The sequence below is a fragment of the Macrotis lagotis genome, chromosome 1 (assembly GCF_037893015.1).
Source record: "Macrotis lagotis isolate mMagLag1 chromosome 1, bilby.v1.9.chrom.fasta, whole genome shotgun sequence".
Classification (NCBI taxonomy): domain Eukaryota; kingdom Metazoa; phylum Chordata; class Mammalia; order Peramelemorphia; family Peramelidae; genus Macrotis; species Macrotis lagotis.
In genome coordinates this window covers 684,553,880-684,574,928 of record NC_133658.1, presented here as the reverse complement: position 1 = coordinate 684,574,928, position 21,049 = coordinate 684,553,880, and the positions used below count along the sequence as shown (strand labels likewise).

General features: G+C 38.2%; 1 protein-coding gene across 2 annotated transcripts in view; it reads right to left on the bottom strand.

The window, feature by feature from the left end:
- The window catches only part of NFE2L2 (NFE2 like bZIP transcription factor 2), a 37,055-nt gene extending 22,648 nt beyond the window's left edge, over nucleotides 1-14,407 (bottom strand). The window contains exon 1 of one of the 2 annotated variants that reach the window (XM_074215635.1): nucleotides 14,185-14,407. In XM_074215635.1, the coding sequence (XP_074071736.1) occupies nucleotides 14,185-14,217 (33 nt within the window). In that variant the 5' untranslated portion in view covers nucleotides 14,218-14,407. Of the gene's footprint in view, nucleotides 1-13,685; nucleotides 13,783-14,184 lie in introns of those variants that run through there. The other variant, XM_074215636.1, reaches the window with a different exon arrangement.
- Between the last annotated feature and the right edge of the window lie 6,642 nt (nucleotides 14,408-21,049).

The window sequence follows — 21,049 nt, the reverse complement described above, 5'->3', positions numbered from 1 at the left end:
AGAGTTAACCTGGATAAGAGAAGACTGGGGAGATGAGGAAAGGACATAATTGCTATTTTCAGGTATTTGAAAATCTGTCATGTGTAGGAGGGATAGGACTTGTTCTGTTTGATTTCGAGGGATGGAACCAGGAAAGATGGACAGAAGTTTCAAAAGTTTTCCCCACCCTGAGTCTTCAAAGAGAGGCTTAGATGGATACTTTGTCAGGCATATCTTAGATTTCTTTTGAGCATAAACTAGCAAGCCAATGATGACCCTTCCAGCTCTCAAATCTTGTGATATTAAATACAAGGAGAAAAATTATAGAGGATGGGGTAGATAACTAGCTAATTAAACAGAGGCTATAATTTGGCACTACAATGCAGCTCCATTGTCCTTGCCTCTGAGCCTCCCTTTCTTATCTTTCATACCTATCTAGAGAAACTTTGGCACACATCAAAAAAATGCTTTTTTTATAAGATAACTTATGGAATCTTCTCTTCGCTTTAAGGGAACCTAGAATACGAACCTCAAAGGTTCACAGAATGGATGATTTTGTCTCCACAACTTTCTTCCTTACCTCAAATGTTATTTTTCGATAGATTTTTTTGGAATATTTTCACAAGAAACTTTAATCTCACTTTTAGGATACAGATAGATATACTTCCACCAGTAATCGGGAAGGATGTCAAATATGCATGCCCACTTACCTTTCAAGGTTTTTGTTTTTTTTTCTTTTAAAGTATGTAGAATGAAAGTTCAAAGGTGAACCACTATAAGTTGGGTAAGACTCTCAAGGTTAAAGATCTTAAAACTATGGAAATTCCTGATCTTCAACTAATACTTAAAAAATATACTGAGGAAGTTTTGTATATAAAACCTAGGAAACATTCAGTTTCTCAAGTTTGATCCTACAAGAATGTTTCTAGTAAAATCTACAATAAAGAATTTGTCTATTACATTCTAGGTAAGGAATTGAGCCACAGAGGGTCCAAACAATATAAACTAATTGCCATGTCCAAACACTCCTATCATTGTTCATTCTGTTCCCTCTACTGAAATGCTCATCTTCACTTATCAAAATCTTATTCATATTTGAAAACCCACCTCAAATGCTATCTTCTCCAAGATGTCTTTCCTGCTAACTAAGCCAACTCTTCTTCCTCTAAACTCTAGATAGTATTAGGCAATACTATTTATTTGGCATTTATAACAACCACTACTCATATTTATGTAATAAAGTTTACAACCATTTTCTTCCCAACCCTGTGAATTAAAGAGGGAAATAATACAGGGATCAGGGATATTAAGCAATGTGTCAAGGTCTCACTGGTAATAAGTGTTAAAATAACATGAATAGATTTATCACTGAAAGCCATCACTCAGTCTAATTTCATTTTATAGAGTAGAAAACTAAGGCCCAACAATGTTAAATGATTATAATAAATATAAGAATTGAGATTTGAATTAAATGGAATCCTCTTTTCATTATACCAGTCTCCCTATCTGAAGCATAGTTTTCCTACCTCAGACAGAAAACTATTTTCTATCTAGAAACAGACTAAGTGCTCCTTTCTTGTTCCTTAAAACAGCATTTTGCCTCTCTCTGCTAATAAATTCAAACTCTGAAGTTATGTGCCTACATCCTCTAGTCCTGTTAGTTGACACATGAACAAACTGTGTGTGCGTATGTGTGTGTGTGTGTGTGTGTGTGTGTGTGTGTGTGTGTATACCCATGCACATGTAATTTAGGAGCACAGAGGAACTGCAAAGGAAGATGGAGTGTCATGTCTGAGAAACAGAGAAAAGGCCAGGTTAGGTAGACCAAAGTATAGAAAGCTGAATAATTTACAATGAGGCTGCAAATATTATTTTCACTTTTTTTTTCACTTTTATGGGTTTTTTTTGGGCAAGGCAATAGGGTTAAATGGCTTGCCCAAGGTCACACAGCTAGGTAATTATTAGGTGTCTGAGGTCGATTTTGAGCTCAGGTCCTCCTGACTCCAGAGCCAGTGCTCTATCCACTGTGCCACCTAGATGTCCCAATTATTTTCTAATTAAAAACTACTGCTAAGTCTTGCTACAATCCCTACTTGATCAAAATAGAAGATTCGTTTAGAGTGAATATATAGTTTTACTTATTTGAATAAAAATATTCATATTCTAATATTTTATATCACTACTCTTTAAAAATCTTGATTAATATTGATAGAGTATTTTAATTAAGTCTCTATTTTGGAAAACAGTATATGCAGGATACTTGGTTTTTTGGTATTCATTTGGTGCTTTTTAAAATGGTACCTCGTCAAGTTAGGCAGCTAAGTGACCTAGTGGATAGAGAGCTGGTCTCAGAGTTAGGTAGGCTAATATTTAATCTAACTTCAGAAACTAGCTGTGTGACCCCAATCAACCTTTATAAGCTCTGCGTCTCTGAGATTTCTCATCTGTAAAATGGGATGATAATGCCATATTAGCCAGGGTTGTTGAGGATTTCATATGATAATAAATATAAGGGACTCTGAAAACTTTAAACGCTGAATAAATGTATTACTATTATTATTATTATTAACACCATCAACTATTTCCTGTTTTGTCAACTGGGATTTTGGGGGTGGGGTAGAGGAGAAGATCCAGATCTGTGATTACAAGGTTATCAGGAATTCCTAATAGGAAAACTCCCCTAACCAATGTATTTCAGCCAACAGTTCTGCAACTTAATTGTCTCAAGAGATCTCAGTCCCAGGCACACAGCAAAGGTCTCAAAACTAGGATTTGTCTGAAAGTAGTATCTAAACTCTGGCACTCCTGACTTTTTAGCCCTCTATCCAATATGCCTTCTACCTGTTTTCTTTCTTGTAAGCGCTTATACTAACAGTTTCGCTGATATGTAATTTCTGATCATTTCATTTTTTTTACTTTGTGATTTTTTCCCCTAATTTCTGATTTTATTTTTTCCTTCTAAATACATTTAAGTGTCAATTTTGTTATTTTTTTAAAAAATAACTGTTTATAATAATTCAGATCATGACTTTAAGGTTAAAAAACATTAGGGGTTCATCTAGTCCAATTATTTCATTTCTTTACCTCTAACAGAGAAGCTATTTAAGTTCCTTTCCCAGGGTCTGCAGATGTGAACCTAGGACCAGGGTCCTATCTGTTACACTATACTAGCTTTTGTTTAGCAATTCAATCTTTCTCTTATTATCTTATTTAAATCGACCAATTTAAATAATTTATTTCCTTGCACTTCATTTTGATTTTCCTAATCAAATGAATATTTGTTAATTTTCTAACTTTTTTTAATCTTAAATTCATTTTTCCCCCACCCATAACCTTTTATTACCCCCCTATCATCTGTACCTCTGAAGAGGAGAGCATCTTTCTACATAAGTCCAATTCTTTCCATGTTTTTGTAAATCAATCAGCCAACCATTTCCTACAACACAGCAATATTGCAACCCAATCATATCCTATCTGAGAAAACTGAGAATCCCACCCCCCTACATTTCTTCAATTTTTGGATACCTAGGTATTATTTATACAAGAAAAATTTAATTTAAAATAACCAAAATTATCCTTTTCATACTTTCATAATGTTCTCACCTTATAAGGTCTAATATTGCTGGATCTACTTCCTTTACATCTTTTCCCCAATTCCTTTGAAGTTTGTATGTTTTGTTCTTCCAAATTAACTATTATTTTTTCTAACCTAATAAAAGATTTTTTAGTACTTTTAACTGGGATGACACTGAATAGATAGATTAGGTAAAAGTGTCATTTTAAAAATTATACTGGCTTTATCTACCCATAAACAATAAATATTACTTCAATTATTTAGATCTGAGTTTATTTGTATAAAGTGTTTTACGGTTGTTTATACAGGTCCTGTGGCTGTTTTAGCAGATATATACACTCAAGTATTATTATACTGGCTAGGTATTTTAAATAGTCTAAAACAATATTGAATAATATTGCTGTGTAGTTGTAGAGCAACACAGTGTAGTTGCTCTATCGTTCACTTTTTATTTAATCTATTTTAACTTTAACTTTGTCTGAAATCATGATACTATTCTTTTTTTTACATACTAAATTCTACTCCTGCCTGTCTTTTATTTTATCTTTATGTGTATCTTTCATTTTTATATTTTCCTAAAAGCAACATATTGCTGAATTCAAATTTTCTACCCATAAACTTTCAATTATTTAAATTTGCCTCTGCTTTTGCCAAGACCCTAAAATTTTGCTCTATTTATTTAAAGGTATTTTAAAATATAATATTTTTATAAAACTTGGTTTTAACCTTACTGAAGTTATCTTTTATCTCCATTTAGACCTGTTTTTTTTTTTTTGCAAGGCAAATGGGGTTAAGTGGCTTGCCCAAGGCCACACAGCTAGGTAATTATTAGTGTCGGAGACCGGATTTGAACCCAGGTACTCCTGACCCCAGGGCCAGTGCTTTATCCACTGCGTCACCTAGCTGCCCCCTAGACCTGTTTTTTTTTTTAATCATATTTTAAATGCTGACTACCAATTGTTAGGATCATGATCTGCATTAAAATTTCTCCATTTCTAGGATGATCTATAACTTGTCTGAGATCTAAAACAATCATTTTGCAAAAAAAAAAAATCTACCCATTGCTGAAAAAATATTTTCATTTATATTTTCTTTAATAGTCATTCACAGGAGTCTATCTAGCTTTCATGGTTATCCCCCAATCACTGGTCATTTCTTTTTTTTTTTAATTTTTGGTTTTTGCAAGGTAATGGGTTTAAAGTGATTTGCCCAAGGCCACACAGCTAGGTAATCATTAAGTGTCTGAGCCAAACCTGAACTCAGGTCTTCCTGACTCCAGGGCCTGTGCTCTACCCACTGCACCACCTAGCTGCCCTCACTGGTCATTTCTTGAAAAAAATCAAGTCACTATTATACTAGACAGAGTCCAAACCCCATATATCTCCTAAGGATCTGTTAAATCTCTGTCCTATCTCATTCTCTATCTTAACTCGGAGGCTTCACCTAAAAATCCCTGGCAGAAGTAAATAAGTCTTAAAAGAAAAACTATTCAAATAAACACAGAAACTACATTAACTTTTTTTTAGGTTTTTTTTTTGCAAGGCAAATGGGGTTAAGTGGCTTGCCCAAGGCCACACAGCTAGGTAATTATTAAGTGTCTGGGACAGGATTTGAACCCAGGTACTCCTGACTCCAAGGCCGGTGCTTTATCCACTACATCACCTAGCCACCCCTACATTAACTTTTAATAACGTATCTAAGAGTACAAATGGCACAGAAGGTGAAAACTTGCTTTAGTAGAGAGAGCTTCATCAGAATTCTCGGTGTCAGTGAAATCTCAGATCTAGTTCCTATATTTATCCTTTTAAAATTACAGATGTGTGATTTGAAGGTGGGAAATATTGACTGGTAGTCACCACATTAAATCAGAGACTCCTATAACAATAAATGTATGGGGGCAAGGGGAGTTGGCAGTCACTATTGCTCTATTTCTCCCCATATTTCTTCCCGACTGTTAAGTCTTCCTCTGATTACATATAAAGCTAGAAGTTTTCCACAACGGGAGGTCCTAGAAATCATGCCTTCAATTCAATTCAGTTCAGCTACCTGTCTTTTTATTAATTGTATCCCCAGCACTTAGTACAGTGCCTAACACATAGTAGGGATTTATGTTTATTGGACTGAATAAATATATAATATATATATGCAGAGTAACTGAGAAGGGAGATCCAGTCTTCCTTTCTTGACCCCATCAAATTAATGACATTCTCTCTTCTGTTTAGTTTCTATCATATAATTTCATTGTTATATATTGCATATGTATGTTATATACAATATATAATTATATCACATATCATAAAATGTTAGTTTATTATAATTGTTATCATAACTTATGCCATGAGGAGATCACAGAACCAGTTGCCAGAGGAACTGCTAATTTATAACCAGATGTTTATAGCGTTTGGAAGGAACATTAGATATGAGCTAGTTCAATCCTCTAACTCTGCAGATTAAAAAAAAAATCCAGCAAGGTCATCCAAAGTCACACCAATAGCTCAGTGATAGTTCAGAGCCTTCTAAGGATGAGCCAATTTTCACCTCATGACCTGTGGGAATACTTGGGTCCTAACACTCACAATTACAACATTTGCAATTATCCTTTATCAAGAATCTTATGACTACAGTGTTTTCTCCAGGACATAACTCCCCATCTGTGGAATATCTAATCCAAAAATTTGCCACAATTTAGGAATCAAGAGAATTTTATGTTGCGTCATACATTCTTCTCCAAGCAGGAATAGCAGGCGCCTAAAAGGAAAACCATCAAGATGTGGAAATCTCTCAAATTCTGGCAGATTCTCAATTGTCTTGAAATGCTAAATATAATTAGTTTTTGACTTTTCTCCACTACTCAGTGTGTATAAGCATATGGTAGTTTGGAGAGAGGAAGGTGCTCCACATGAAAGACAGACTTGAACTAAGAAGGTGAGAACAAGACTCCACCTCCATTTCTTCCTATTTACAGCTGTGGGGAGTTCTGGCTTTAACTTTCACTGGAACTACCAAAGTAAATTTCTATTATATCCAATAATGAAAACTTTAAATTTGTTCATTTTGAGCTCTGAGGGCTTCATGTAAAATACTCTAATAATAATGAAAACTGGAGATTTTCCAGAGATGTGGACTGCTACTGAACTACTACATGTGGTCTGAGAAACAGATATTTGTCCAGGTGATGTCCAATTGTGAATTATCATTTGATATCATTTGCGATTTCTCCACTAAGGAGACAATGCACTACGGATACAGTTGGCAAAACAAAATAATACCTACTCTCCAAGAGCTTACATTTTATTAGGAAAAAAAATATTTACACACACGTAGGTAAAATACAAATTACAAAAAGTAATCTGAAGGGGGTCATGTGATACCTATGGAAATGAGTTATCTCACTTAAAGCCAAACTTTGGTTAAGCACTAAAAGCTGATACAGATTCTAAGGAGTAGAAGTGAGAAGTAAATTCCAGGCATAGGTTACAACCTATGTGAAGGCTTAAGAGACTGCATGTTTCACAGGAAAAGCACAAATAGGGAAGTTTGGTGGAGAGCCACTAGAACTTTCTGACCAAGAAAGTGATATGTTCATTATGTACTTTAGGAATATATATAATTTTGGCAGCTTTGTGGAAGATGACCTGAAAAAGGAAAAATTTTGAGAGGCAAAGGAGACAAATTAGGATAAATTAAAAAAGTTCCAATAAGATGTAATGGAGGAGGCCACCAGGTGAGTGGCCATAGGGACAGACAGAAATATTGTGGAAGAACAGAAAAAACTCAGTAACTTGATTAGATGAATGGGAAGGAAAACAAGAGATGAGGATGAATGGGAAGGAAAACAAGAGATGAGAATAACTCCTAAGTAATGAATCTAGGTGAAGAAAAAAGATATTACTCTCTGAAAGAAACAGGGAAATCAAAGAGAAAGGTGAGTTCAAGAAATTGTTTTGATTCTGTTGAGTTTAAGAGAACAGAATATCCATTTCAAAATGTCCAAATAACAGTTGGTGATTCTATCCTGCATCTCAGGAGAAAGACTCTGATTGGATATAAATCTGGGAGTTATTTGTGTAGAGGTAAGGTCCTAAGGAAAACGATAAGATTACTAAAAAGATAAATTCTTTATCTAACAGAAAAGAAAATCCAGTCGAGAATTTTGAGGGGGGCATGGAAAAATAGGCAGCAAAGGGGAAAGGCAGAGAGGCAGGAAGAAAATCAAGAGAAATCAGTGTCCTGAAAACTGGGAGAAATTAAAAGAATAGGTGATCAATGATATCAAATTTTATAGAGAGGTCAGAAAAAATAAAGATTATTTGAAAAACCAGCAGATTTGGCAATTAAGAGCTTATTCCCTAATCTCTTTCAGTGCTTACCTTCAAAGACCATCTAGGATGTTTTCTGAAAAATCAATATATCAAAGTAAGAACTACATTGGCTTTAGGATAATCTGGCAGTTGGAAGAAGTTCCTACAGTAGGCTAAATAAGGATTCATGACTAAAGAGAAAGACTGCAAACAAAGAAATAAGGCAAAGCTGGCTGTTTCTTTTTTTCTTTCAGTGAATTTCTTGAAATAGAATTATATTTTGATCCTGTCATAAAAATTCTTACCTTTGCCTTTTAGAATCTTTTGCTTCCTCCAAGTTCAACTCAAGTGCTATCTGTTGGTATTTTATTCCTTTCCTCGAATTATTTTGCATTTGTTTATCAATTAATCAATCAAACATTTATTAAGCACCTACTATGTGCCAGCCACTGTGCTAAGTGCTTTTGTTTATTTTGTATCTTATTCACTATATTGTCAGTGCCTTTTACATAGTAGATAGTTAATAAATTTAAGTTTAATTTAATGTAATTGAATTGGATATCCAATAAATAATCAAAGATGACTTGATCACGATACCCCCAAATTCTCTAAATTTTTACTTTCTAAACAAAAATATGTTAGGAAAGGAAAGGAACTGGGGCGGCTAGGTGGCACAGTGGATAAAGCACCAGCTCTGGAGTCAGGAGTACCTGGGTTCAAATCTGGTCTCAGACACTTAATAATTACCTAGCTGTGTGGCCTTGGGCAAGCCACTTAACCCCATCTGCCTTGCAAAAAAAAAAAACACCTAAAAAAAAAGGAAGGAAAGGAACCTTATATGTAAGACAAAAATCCCCAAATCATGCTCTATTTTTGATTCCTTATTTTTTTTAAACTCATATCTTAATCAGTTAGTAGTACATTTATTTTCCAATCAAAGGGTGATTTCAAAAAACAACTCAGTATTAGGAAAAATATGCTAAAATCACTGAAGGCTAACAAAAAAGCAAAACAAACTTACTAAGGAAAAAAAAATTTAAGTTACTTTTATTGAAAACTCGACAAATCTGCCAGATCCAAAGTTAGAGTATGACAACCATTATATGTACCATTTTTGGTTATACAGTATAAGCTCTGTACCAACAAAGGGTAGGGAGCTATGAGAGATGGGAGGTACAGGGAACATGCCCACTCCCTAATCTATTAGTAGTACTGCAATGATTTGTTATTATGCAAGCTAATTTAAAAAAAAAAAGATGGGCTTAATCCCACATTCAAAGTCTATACAGTGAAGCAGTTCCACAAAATCAATATTCAGTAAACAATTAAAAAATCCAGGCCCTGTCACTAGTTACTTCACATATACAGAAACCCAATACCATACATTACTTTAATTGTCAAGCAGGTCTTAACAAATCAGTTACAGAAACCAAGGCTCAGAAAGGTTGGGTGACTTACCCAAGGTCACACAACTAGTCAAGGACAGAGCTGCAAATAGAATTAGATTTCTATTAGACTCCAACACTGTCTTTCAGCTGGAAATAAATTATCATTTTGTGATATTCTCCCATAATCCTGATTCCTAAGCATTCTATCGATACTAACTGAATTTTTCTGAGTTAGTCCTATTTACTACAGTGGTAAAGTTCATATTCCAAATAAATAGAAAATTTTCCTAACTGAAATGGAGAAAATGCCCCTGTGACACAAATCTTGCTCAAACTTCTAGGAGGAGCTCATCAATTCTTATTTATTGAATTTCAGAAACAATGTAAAAAAAGTCAACTGTCCACAAATAAACACATCACTTAAAATGACAGGAAGCCCATCTAATCATAAGGCTTAGATCTACCTTCAACAAATAAATACTCATTATACAAGAATGTACTGCAAGGGAGACAAAGAATGAAAATGGTTCAAGAATCTTTCAGTCTGAGGAATTAAAGGATAAATAAACAAACAAATAAAAGATGTTACATAAACACATGAAAAATGGTCAAACAATAGGACACAGTTAACTGTCAAATGAATAGTAAAATACCATGAAGAGAGAAATAACTGTGATTTAGACAGAGCAGATATTTCTCCATCTAGCTGAATGACTTCCTTCTTATCTAGCCTGACAAAAAGGAAAAGCGTAACATTAGTGTGTAACTGATATCACAGTCCAAAAGTCAGTTTCTAAGCTTGTGAGGAAAAAAAAGCTAAGTATTTACAGCCTTTTAAAAAATCTTTCAAATAATGCTGATATGCTAAATTATAATCACTCTTGAGAGTCACTTATTAACACTATCCAATAAAAAAAAATGGACCCAGTTCTCAAATTCCATTTTATGTCTAGCTTTTTGTTTATTAGCGTCAGAGCACAAACACACAAAAGGAACTACAATTAAAAGTTAGTACCCACCTTCTTTATATACCTAGGTCCTGCCATATTACGAGTAAAAAATGTAACTTGTGATGTTTTTCTATTCTTAGTATTTAAAGTGTTTACCAAGTTAATGTTTCAAATAGAAAGCTTTTTGTTTTCTTGCTTATAATCATAGTCATACATATCTTTATAAATATATTTTAAAATATTAATGGTATATTATTGAAAGAATTTTAAACATTTTAACAGCTTTAAATATATTTTTGAAACCTACTACCGTCAGTTCAGTTATTCAGTATCTGATAAAATTCATAAACATCCTAGCATAGTAGATGATTAAGTATCAGACCCTACCAGACCAAATACAAAATTTTTAAATCTGCTGACTAGACACTTTCAATTACTTTAAACTCTGAAATCCAATTCATCAACAACTTAGAATATTATGAGTTTTCAAGGGAAAAAAGTCAGTTATCATATCTGAATATTCCTCATATCTGAGTATTCCTAAAGATATTGTAAATTTCAACTAGTTAATTAACCTGAAGACTTCTTAGACTTTTTTTTGGTTCAAAAGTAACAAATAGGTAATTATGTTTTATTTATGCCATTGAATTTTCCGGATAATCAAACTCAAATTCTGTCATCATCACAAACATTAGAAAAGAGTAAACAACTATTAACTTCTTTAGTTTTGCTCAGTTTACCCAATTTTTATTAAAACATGAAATTAGTTCTGTAGTCTGACTTAGAAGAATTTGGAAGTTCCTTTATTATTACAAATCACTGTATTTTTAAAACATGTCAGAAAAGTGAGAAAATTAAAAATTTCTCAGTGTTTGTATGATGTTTTAAAAAGATTACTGTTTCAAGGAAATTTTTAATTTGATCTTCACCATTAGATGGAAGGCAGATACCTAATCTGGGCAGGATTAAAGAGTTCATTTTTCACTTTGTATTTTGAATATACATTCAGGATGTAGGCCCCTAAGAATGATTTTGATTTTGTGTTCTATTAGCTTATTATTATAAAGATAAGTGTACTGTTGGTTTCAATATCACATTTATTTCTAATACACAAGCAATCCTGTCTCTTGGTACCTAAAAGGTGGATAATAGCAATGCTAAGAGTATAGAATGGGGGGGGGGGGAGAAACCCTGAGATTTTTCTCAACCCTTCTTGGGTCACTTTCAGTTATTAGCAAAATAAATAAATACCTTTTCCTCTTTGTTAACGTCTATAGGGGAGGTCTGTTCATAAATTATCTTGAATGAAAATAAATTAATATTAAGGAAGACTTTATTAGACTCCATTTAACTTCTCATTATTCACAGAGAATGAAAGCTTTTCCTATTGTCTGAGAAAATTCAAGTTTAAATGTAAAGACTAACACAATGCCTTGGGGGGGAGGGAAGCGAGATTAGGGGAAAAATTGCAAAATTCAAAAAATAAACTTTTTAAAAAAGAAAAGAAAATTCAAGTTTATCAGGCATAACTCAAAAGTCTATTATTTTTCTTGAAAATATTGAGGGGGGTGTTGTACATATTCTCCTACAAAATATCTCATGATGCTTTATATAATTAAATGTCAAATTGCTCTTTATATCAAGAGATAGTTGAGCTTTCCTCTCATTTTTCTTTTTTGTACTTGACACTTTTATCACTGTAGTGAAAAAAAGTAACTATCTCTCATTCTTGAACAAGAGGATAAACTGTCCAGTTTCTATGATGGATCTGGGGAACTTCAAGTTAGATTTTGGTCTCCTTCTATGTAAAGTGGGTTTTATCTTCCAATACAATATCATAAGGGGAATAGGGAAGGGAAAGGAATAAGTATTTATAGTGTTAACTCTGTGCCAGGCGTTGTACTGAGCACTTCTTGTAAATATCTCACTTGATCTTAAGAAATTACAGTTTTAAAAAAGAAGCTTCAATAGGCCAAAAACTACTTTTTAATCCCTCGGTGATATATAGCAGGTCTTACAAAACATCAATATCATAACTTATTTGACTTTTTTTAACCATCAGTTGAACTCTCATTTTATTTTTCTACTAACTTCAAAGTGATAAGATTTTGCTGTTCTGTTATATGTCCATTCCTCGTGTTTTGTTTTCTTTGCTCAAGTATGAAATTTTAGGGCACATCTGAATACTATTCTGCAGAACATTTTCCATCTCCAAAAATGGATCTTGAATTTTGTATATTTTCAAAGAAGCATCTACAAAGTTTCAGTTTTGATCGTAACTGAATCCAACCGTGCGTGTATCTTTATAACTGTAAGCTAATAGGGTACAAAATCAAAATCTTTCTTAGGGAACCTATAATATCCTGAATGTATATTCAAAGTGCAAGGTGAAAAATGAACTCTTTAATCCTACCAAGATTAGTTAACAGCTTTCAAAAAAGAAGGCATATAATGGTGAAGAGCAAATTTAAAATTTCCTTGAAACAATAATTTTAAAAAACTTCACATAGAAACTGAGAAATTTTTAATAATCTCACTTTTCTGACTCATTTTAAAAATATCATGATTTGTAATAATAAAGGAACTTACTTTGAAATTCTTCCAATTCAGACTACAGAACTTGCTAGTAAAAGATCATTATGAAGTATCTTCATCTGCTCTTACAAAAAGGGAAGTATGAAAAGAAATAAAGAAATTCTCTAACAGGAAAAGGGGGGGGAGAGGGAGGCAGGAAAAAAGACATCTAAAGTAAACTAGCTAAGTAGTTTTAAGGGGGGGGGGAAATTTTAATGTTTAAGCATAAGCCTCATTTTATACAAAACTCTTCCATCCCTAACTCTTGCGTATATTCTATCTTACACATTTCAGAATTACAATCTGAAAAAAAGCTAAATCCAAAGACAAAGCAGCCCTGGGGAAAATAACAATTGCGCAACAGACCCACAGCTCCAACTTGTCCCTGGCCTTCAGCACTGTAAAGACTGGCACGCTATAAAGCAGAAAGGGGCTAATCTAGGGCAGCTGTGACAAACAACAGATAACTTTCACTGAACCTAGAAGAATGCGAGAGAGGCAAGAGAGCGGCACAACTTGGAAATCCCGAAGCTGGAGGGACTGGGAGAGGGAAAAAGGGGAGTGTTTAGATGCCTGTGATTTGAAGAACAGGTAGTGACATTTCCAAAATTTCCGAGTTTTGAATAAGGAGAGGAAGGAGGGGGTGGGGGAGAGGAGAGTCAAGACAAAATGAACTCAGAATTCCCCATTCTCTTCCGAAGATGGCTCTTCTCAACTGCACCGGGGCAGACCGCGAGCCGAGCCGGCTTCTCTTGGTCCTCGCCCGGGTACCGCAGTCGGCTAGGAACACGTCATTAGGCTTCGCACGGTCTCGGGGCGCCCTCGGCTTCAACCCAGAAATGACTAGAGCAGGGAGGGGGGTGCAGTCACGGGGCGCGGGAAAGGCTACACCGGAGCAATGGGCGCGTGCAGCCCGTACCTCGTCCTCCCCCCGGCTCGCGGGCTTCAGGCCGGGGAGCGCCGCTCGGGAAGGGCCGGCTCACCTCGGCCCGGCGACGCCTCCTCAGCCCGCCCCCGCCGCCGCGCAGCCGCAGTGCGGCCGCTCGGGGAGGAGGGGCACCCGGAAGGGGCCCCGGGGGCGGGGACACCGCGGCCCCCTCCGCTCCGCCCCTTCCCGCTCCGGCGCGTGACGGGCAGGGACGGACACGGCCGGGGTCCCGCCCCCTCCCGGGCGGCCCGGCGGCCCCGCGGCCCGGGGACTTTCCCTCCTCGCCCCCCGCGGGCGTCACCCGCAGCCCCTCCCCCGCCCCGCTCCGCCGAGGAGGAGCGCCGGGCAGCCTCCTCCGCCCCGGCCCCCTCCGGGGGGTGGGCTGTCCGGGGCAGCGGGGTGGAGGCGTGACGCCCCCCAGCCCGTCCTCGCGGGCGTGACGTCTGCCCCCCCCCCCCCCCGCCCGTCCCGGAGCCGCCGGCAGGAGCACCTGTTGCGATGGGGGCAGCTCCAAGTCCATCATGTTGGGTTTCCGACCCCCGAACTGGGGCTCCCCGACCGGACCCCTTCTCTCCGCGGCGAGGCACGGGGCGGCGAAGGCGGGCAGGCGCGGCGGCGGCGGAGCAGCGAGGCGGCGGCCGCTCCGGTCTCCCTGGCACTTCAGTCTAGTCTACCCGAAGGCCGGGGCTCCCCGCACAGTCCCGGCAACGCCCCGCCCCCGGCCGCCCGGGGGCGGGGCGGAGCGTGGCCACGCCCCGAGGCCGCCGCTTCCGCCCGCCCGGCCCCTCCTCCTCCCCCGCCCCGCCCTGCTGGCTTCCTGCGGCCGGGCTCGCGTGGGCGGGCCGCGCGGGGGGCCGCGGGGGGGGGGGCCCCGCGGGGGGGGGGGGGCCCCGCGCAGAGCCCTCCTTTGTGCCCTCCGCGGCCCGGCCGGGGGCAGGGGCGGGGCGCAGCCTGAAAGGACAGGCCGGGCCACCACCGCGGAGGCGGCTGGCGGGGCCGGCTTTACCCGCGAGGACACTGAGGCCCAAGCCGGCCCGTGGTGCCGAGTCCGCGGAAGGATTTGAACTTTGACCCCGAACCCCAGCCAGGGGATGAAAGCCCCCCGCCCAGGGCCGCGGGCCGAACCGGGCTCCCGACCGGCCGCCGCCGCCGCTTCTTCCCCTAGGTGCGCGCCCCGCGCCCCGCGCCCCGCGCCCCGCGCCCCGCGCCCCGCGCCCCGCGCCCCGCGCCCCGCGCCCCGCGCCCCGCGCCCCGCGCCCCGCGCCTCGCGCTCCAGCACCCTGCCGGGCCGGGGCCGCCCTCCTCCCCGGCCGGCCGGCTCCAGCTGGGCGCCGAGTGCACAGCATCCGGAGCAATCAAGCCGGCCTGGGGGGAGGACTGGAGCCTGCCGCGCCTGAAATACGGAGATTTTTAAGAGAAAGCTGAGAATTTCTGTGTGCGCGATGAGCAATAATGGCTTAAGAACTAAATCTTATAAGTGAGAAAGTTTCAGTGACCTAGCATTTTCTCTGGATCTAAGAATCTGTCTCTGATGTATTTTGATTTCTACTTTTTTTAGTTTGTTTGGTTTTTTTTTTTGCGGGGCAATGGGGTTAAGTGGCTTGCCCAAGGCCACACAGCTGGGTCATTATTAAGTGTCTGAGATGCATTTGAACTCAGATCCTCCTGACTCCGGGGCCGTGCTTTATCCTCTGCACTTTTAAAGTGCTAGAAATTAAGTGACATTCAGATGAAGAATCCTTTGCTCTTTTTGTCTGACAAGCATTTAAGGTGAACCAAATGTCCTTCCCAACCTGTGGGATGCTTTTATTTTTAGGAGCCCATCTTGGTAAATAACTCCTCAATATAGTTTTAGAGACTGAATAAGGTCACATATGAATTATTATTTTTCAAATGTATGTAAATTGATTAATTATGAGTTCACTTAAAAAGCATTACTGAATTCATAATAGCTTTTTTGTCATGTAATTTCTCAATTGGTGGATGCTGATGATATTTGTTCTTCATTCTCAAAGACCTTGACATCAGGGAGGTGACACCACAACTAGCACGTGAATGGGATTTAAGTGAGATGGTGCCGTGCTACATCATCAGCCTCACTTTCTTCTCCAGAACCCTCTGGGTTCCAGTGGCCAGAGATGAATCAGGAAGACTGGCGTTGAACCTGAATGACAGGGTCAAATGACTTTCCCAAGGTCACACAGCTAGGAAGTGTCAAGTGACTATGAGACTAGATTCTAACTCCATTCTTCCAGACTGCAAACCAGTGCTCTTTCAGCTGGGCCACCAAGTTGGCTCTCATGAATGCTAAATAGTTCAATCACCTGTAAGTCCAGGAAACATTTTTTTTTAATGCTGAAAGGGTTATAGCCATACTAAAAAGTTGGTAACCAACAAACTGGATGATTTTACAAACTTTTGAGTTGCTGTGCTAGGTACTGGAGTCGATAAAAATAAAAACCTATAATCAAGCAAAGGATAGATAACAATCTGCATACAAGTAGAGAAAAAGCCAAAGAAAGAGATCAGGTTACAATGTGTTTCTGGGGGATGAGACAGGAGTCAATAATCCTTTGGATTTCTCTAGCCAAGCTAACCTTTTCTCATTTACACAGAACAGAAAAACTGGTGGCATAAAGTAATTTCTTCACCAAAGTGTTTCCCAATCCTTTCTCTCAGGAATGGGTTTTTGACCATGTTAGGTGACAATTGAATTAAGAAAACCAAAAGACAGCAGTAGAGTTCATAGAATAGAAAAACAATCATATAAAAAGTTTGAAAGCAAACTCCATATCAGCCTAGGCTCTTGTCACTTCTGTGTTAGTCCGGGTAAAAAGAAGAGAATATTCTGACTGTCGCCTGAGGATCCCAACTGAAAACAAAAGCAAACAAAAAATTTCATAATTATTGGCAAATGAGGTTGACTAAGAAGAATGAGGTATAGTCCTGGTTAAGGAGAATATTTCTTTTTTATTTTTATTTATTTAAAAATATATTTAAAGATAGTTTTCAACATTCATTTCTATAGTTTTCTCCCTCCCACTCTTCCCTCTCCTTGACTAGTGTAACAAGTTATCTAATATAGGTTATACATATGCAACATGTTACACATATTTTAAGGAAAGTATTTCTAATCCCAGTACCTTCAGTAAATGAAGTGAATTTCAGAGGTGGCTCTGAATTTAGCATTTAAGCTGAAGACTTTAACTAGAAAAAATCAAATATTTATATAGTACTGTTATGCACCAGATACTATACTGAGCACTTTATATATATTAGCTCATTTGATTTTTATAACACTGGGAGATGGGTGCAATTATTATCTCTATTTACAGTTGAAGAAACTGAAGCAAACGTTCAAATCCATCCAACTGATATGTATCTGAGGATGGATTTGAACTCAGGACTTCCTGACTCCAGACCCAGTTGTCTCTAACTTAGGCACAGAAGGAAGTGGTAGACTGATCAGATTGAAGGAGTTTCGGAATATCCTTTTCAGGAGAGAGGATTATTAACTAATTATGGTACTTTCCCATGCTGGGGGGTACCTAAAAGATCTGGTGAAAGAATAGTAATTAGAATATCTTTGAAAGATACTTAAATAGAGAGTGGTAGACTTGACTGCAGGTCAATCAGTTGAAATCCAGTCAGAGACACTATGTGACCTTGGGGAAGTCATTTAACCTACCTCAATTTCCTCATTAAAATGGTAATGATAATAGTATCTACCTCCCAGATTGTTGTGAGAATAAAGATAAATATTAAGTGCTTTGCAAGTCACAAAGCACTATAGAGAGATGTTAGCTATTATTATCAGGTGAACCTGAAAATAATCAGTTGACATTACCTGGATCAGAGAAAAATGCAAAGAAGGAAGCAAAGGAAAGCAAGATCTGCCTGATGATATCAGAAGGAGATAGCAGCTAGTCAGTGTGAGAATCATGAGTTATCCCTTCATAATTACACTCTGGCCACATTTCTACCTGGGCATCCCTTTATCTAGATGCTGTGTCCACAAACATTCTCTGGGTTTGACAATGGCTCCTTATTGGCTCCAAGATCAAATATAAAATGTTCTGATTATCATTTCAAACCCTTCATAATCTGCCCCTCCCACCTTTCTTCTTCCACTGTATACCACCCTCTAGACTCTGTGATTCAATGACACTAGCCACTTTGCTGTTCCTCAAACAAGATTTTCTATCTTGAAACTCATGGCATTTTTGGTCATTATCCCCAGTGTCTGGAAGGCATTCCCTGCTCATTTCTGCCTCCTGGTTTCTCTGGTTTCTTTTAAATCTCAGCTACCAAAGTGATCTTCCTTAAAGGGCAGCTCTGACCATGTCTACTCCCCCCTCCCCATCTCCTCTCGTAATAAACTCCCTATCACCTCTAGAATCAAATATAAAATTCCACTGTCAATTAAAATATTGTTATTGTTACTGGTAAACTGGTAAAAAGTAAAACCACTGGAGGCTTACAGTGTTGGAAAAGAATTTTGCAGAGGTGTGCTGGTAAATAGCAAGGGACTCTGAAAAACATACACACAACATGCTTTATGCTTAATCTGCATTATTAACATTTTATCCATCACTTTCTTAAGTATAGAAAAATCAATAAAAACACAAAATCTGATTTGTAGTGTTTGCAATTTCCAAAGTGTGAACGTTCACACTGAAAATTTAACAGTTGGCTCTCACTGTTGATACCAGCTGGCTTCTGGGCCGCACTGTTTTTGGTTCCATGTGCAACTGACTAAAACGCAAAGTAGAAAATGATAAAAAAGAAATGACAGAGCTACTAATATGATAATGCAGAAGAGGGAAAGATGATATCTGGCACAGGGAAGGGGAAGATTTCATGGAAAGGATGGTATTTGACCCAGACCTTGGAAAACTGGAAGGATGTCAACAGATTAGATCAAGGTAAGGCTGTCTCAGACATTCAAAAAAATTGGACTTTAGAGATGATAAACCCTTCATCTTTATAAATGAAGAAACTAAAGTAAGAGATTAAATGATTTGCCAAGGTTTGGAAGCCAGATCTTCTGATTCTTCCACTACAGTGTACGATATTTAAGGATTTTAAAGTAAAATAGTTTGACAGCCGCATAATAGTTGAGTACAAGAGGAAGCCTAGAAAATGATGGGGTTTAACTGACTTCTCTAAAAGTCTGGACTCGAGATTCTGTGAAAGTTAGTTTGGTGCCAGGTTTTGGAGGGCTTTGAATCTCACACCAGAAACTAAGGTTGTATTTGGCAAGTATTGGAGAATCATGAATGGTATATCCTGGTTGTTTTGTTTCTTTTATGTGTATGATTGGATTTCCCAATTTTCCTAAAGTTGGAACTTCAGAAACCATGCATGGACCCAACACTGATGCTAATAGGCACCAAAGCTTCAACTGGGGGGCAGCTAGGTGGCGCAGTGGATAAAGCACCGGTCCTGGAGTCAGGAGCACCTGGGTTCAAATCCAGTCTCAGACACTTAATAATTACCTAGCTGTGTGGCCTTGGGCAAGCCACTTAACCCCATTTGCCAGACAAAAAAAAAAAACAACCCTAAAAAAAAAAGCTTCAACTGTTCTATTCCCACCTGGGCCAGTTTGCCCATCCATAGGCAGCCCAGTGACTCCCCATTCATTCCCTGTGGCTTACAGTATTAGTACCACTTTTAGTCATACTAAAACTTAGAAACCCCCAAATTCAAGTGATTTACCAACCTCACAACCTCTTCAGTAGTGGGGACTATGAGCATGCACCACCAACATACCTGGCATCATTATTATTATTATTATCATTATTATTATTATTTTAATTAAGGGAGGAGATATGATAAGCTCACTGAATTAAGGAAAATTAAGCTGATAGTATCATGCATGATGAAAAGGAAGGGTGAGAAACTAGAGAAACTACATTTAAGAAGCTTTTATTAATGATATGTGAGAAAAATGAGACTGAAGGTAATAGCAGTGAGAATGGGAAGGAGAGGACAGATTCAGTATTACAAAAAAGATTTGGCAATTGATTAGATGTGGGGAATGAGTGAAAGTTTAGAGATGGCTCAAATACTTGAGCTAAATAAGCTGCAAAATACTTTTTTGGATTACGAAGTTTAACATTCCAACAAAGATATATATATATATATATATATATATATATATATATATATATATTTTATAGTTTTTGTGATTTTTAATAGTTTTATATATTTTTATAATTTTCAAAGCCTATATACATATATATTACCACATACCACATCAGTCCTATGAAATAGGTGTGGCCCATTTAGTCAGAACAAGCATTTATTAAGAGCTCATTGTCAGGTCTATAACGCTAGGGACACAAGGGCGGGGGGGGGGGGGGGGGGGGGGGGGGGGGGGGAACCAGCCTCTGCCTTTAAAGACCTCGAATTCTAATAGGGAAGGCAGTATGTAATTAACTCAACACAACATACAGAAGGTAAAATCAAAGGGGAGGATTCTAGCAGTTAAGAAGGATTGGGAAAGGTTTCTTGTAGCAGGTGGGATTTGAGTCTTAAATGAAACCAGGAAAGTTGAGAAATGAATGTGCAGAGAAGAAATCTCATCACAGAGTGCAGCCAATCCAGACTGTCTCCATCAGAGATGGAGTGTTACAACAGCAAAGCAGCCTGTATGGTTGGGTTATAGAAAAATTGGAGGGGAGTAAAGCATAAGAAAAGAAAGGTAAAAAAGGGCCAGATTATGAAGAATTTTATATGCCAAAGAAAGGACTTTTAAAAATAGGAAATCATAGGAATTTATGAACAAAGGGGTGATATGATCAGATATAGGCTTTAGGAAAGTCACTTCTCAGCTGAATGAAGGATGAATAATGGGGAGAGATGATACAAATGTATGAATATATACATATATAATATATGTATATATATCTATATATCTATGAATTTTAATTATACCTATATTGAGTTGTTGTAAGACTCAAAAGAAGCTATATAAATAGTTCCTTATTTCTCTATGTATCTGTGTATCTATCCATCTAGATGCAAGCAATGTTATGAAAGTAGGAATGGCACATTGGAGTAAATAGGACATGTGGGTGAACAGGAAACAAGCCAAGATTTCTAGCCTGTAAATTGGGAGAACAGTAACAGGAAGTTAAAAAGGTGGGAAGGTTTGGGGGAAAGATAATGAATGAGGGCTGTGTTGGATGAAGATCAATATTAATATGAGACTGAAGCTCAATAGATTAGAGCTGGATATATAGATCTGGGGATCATCTATATATATATATATATATATATATGCTATTTAAACTCATGAAATTGTCAAATGAGGAAAAAATGGACAAAAAAGTACTCAGGATAGAGCTTTG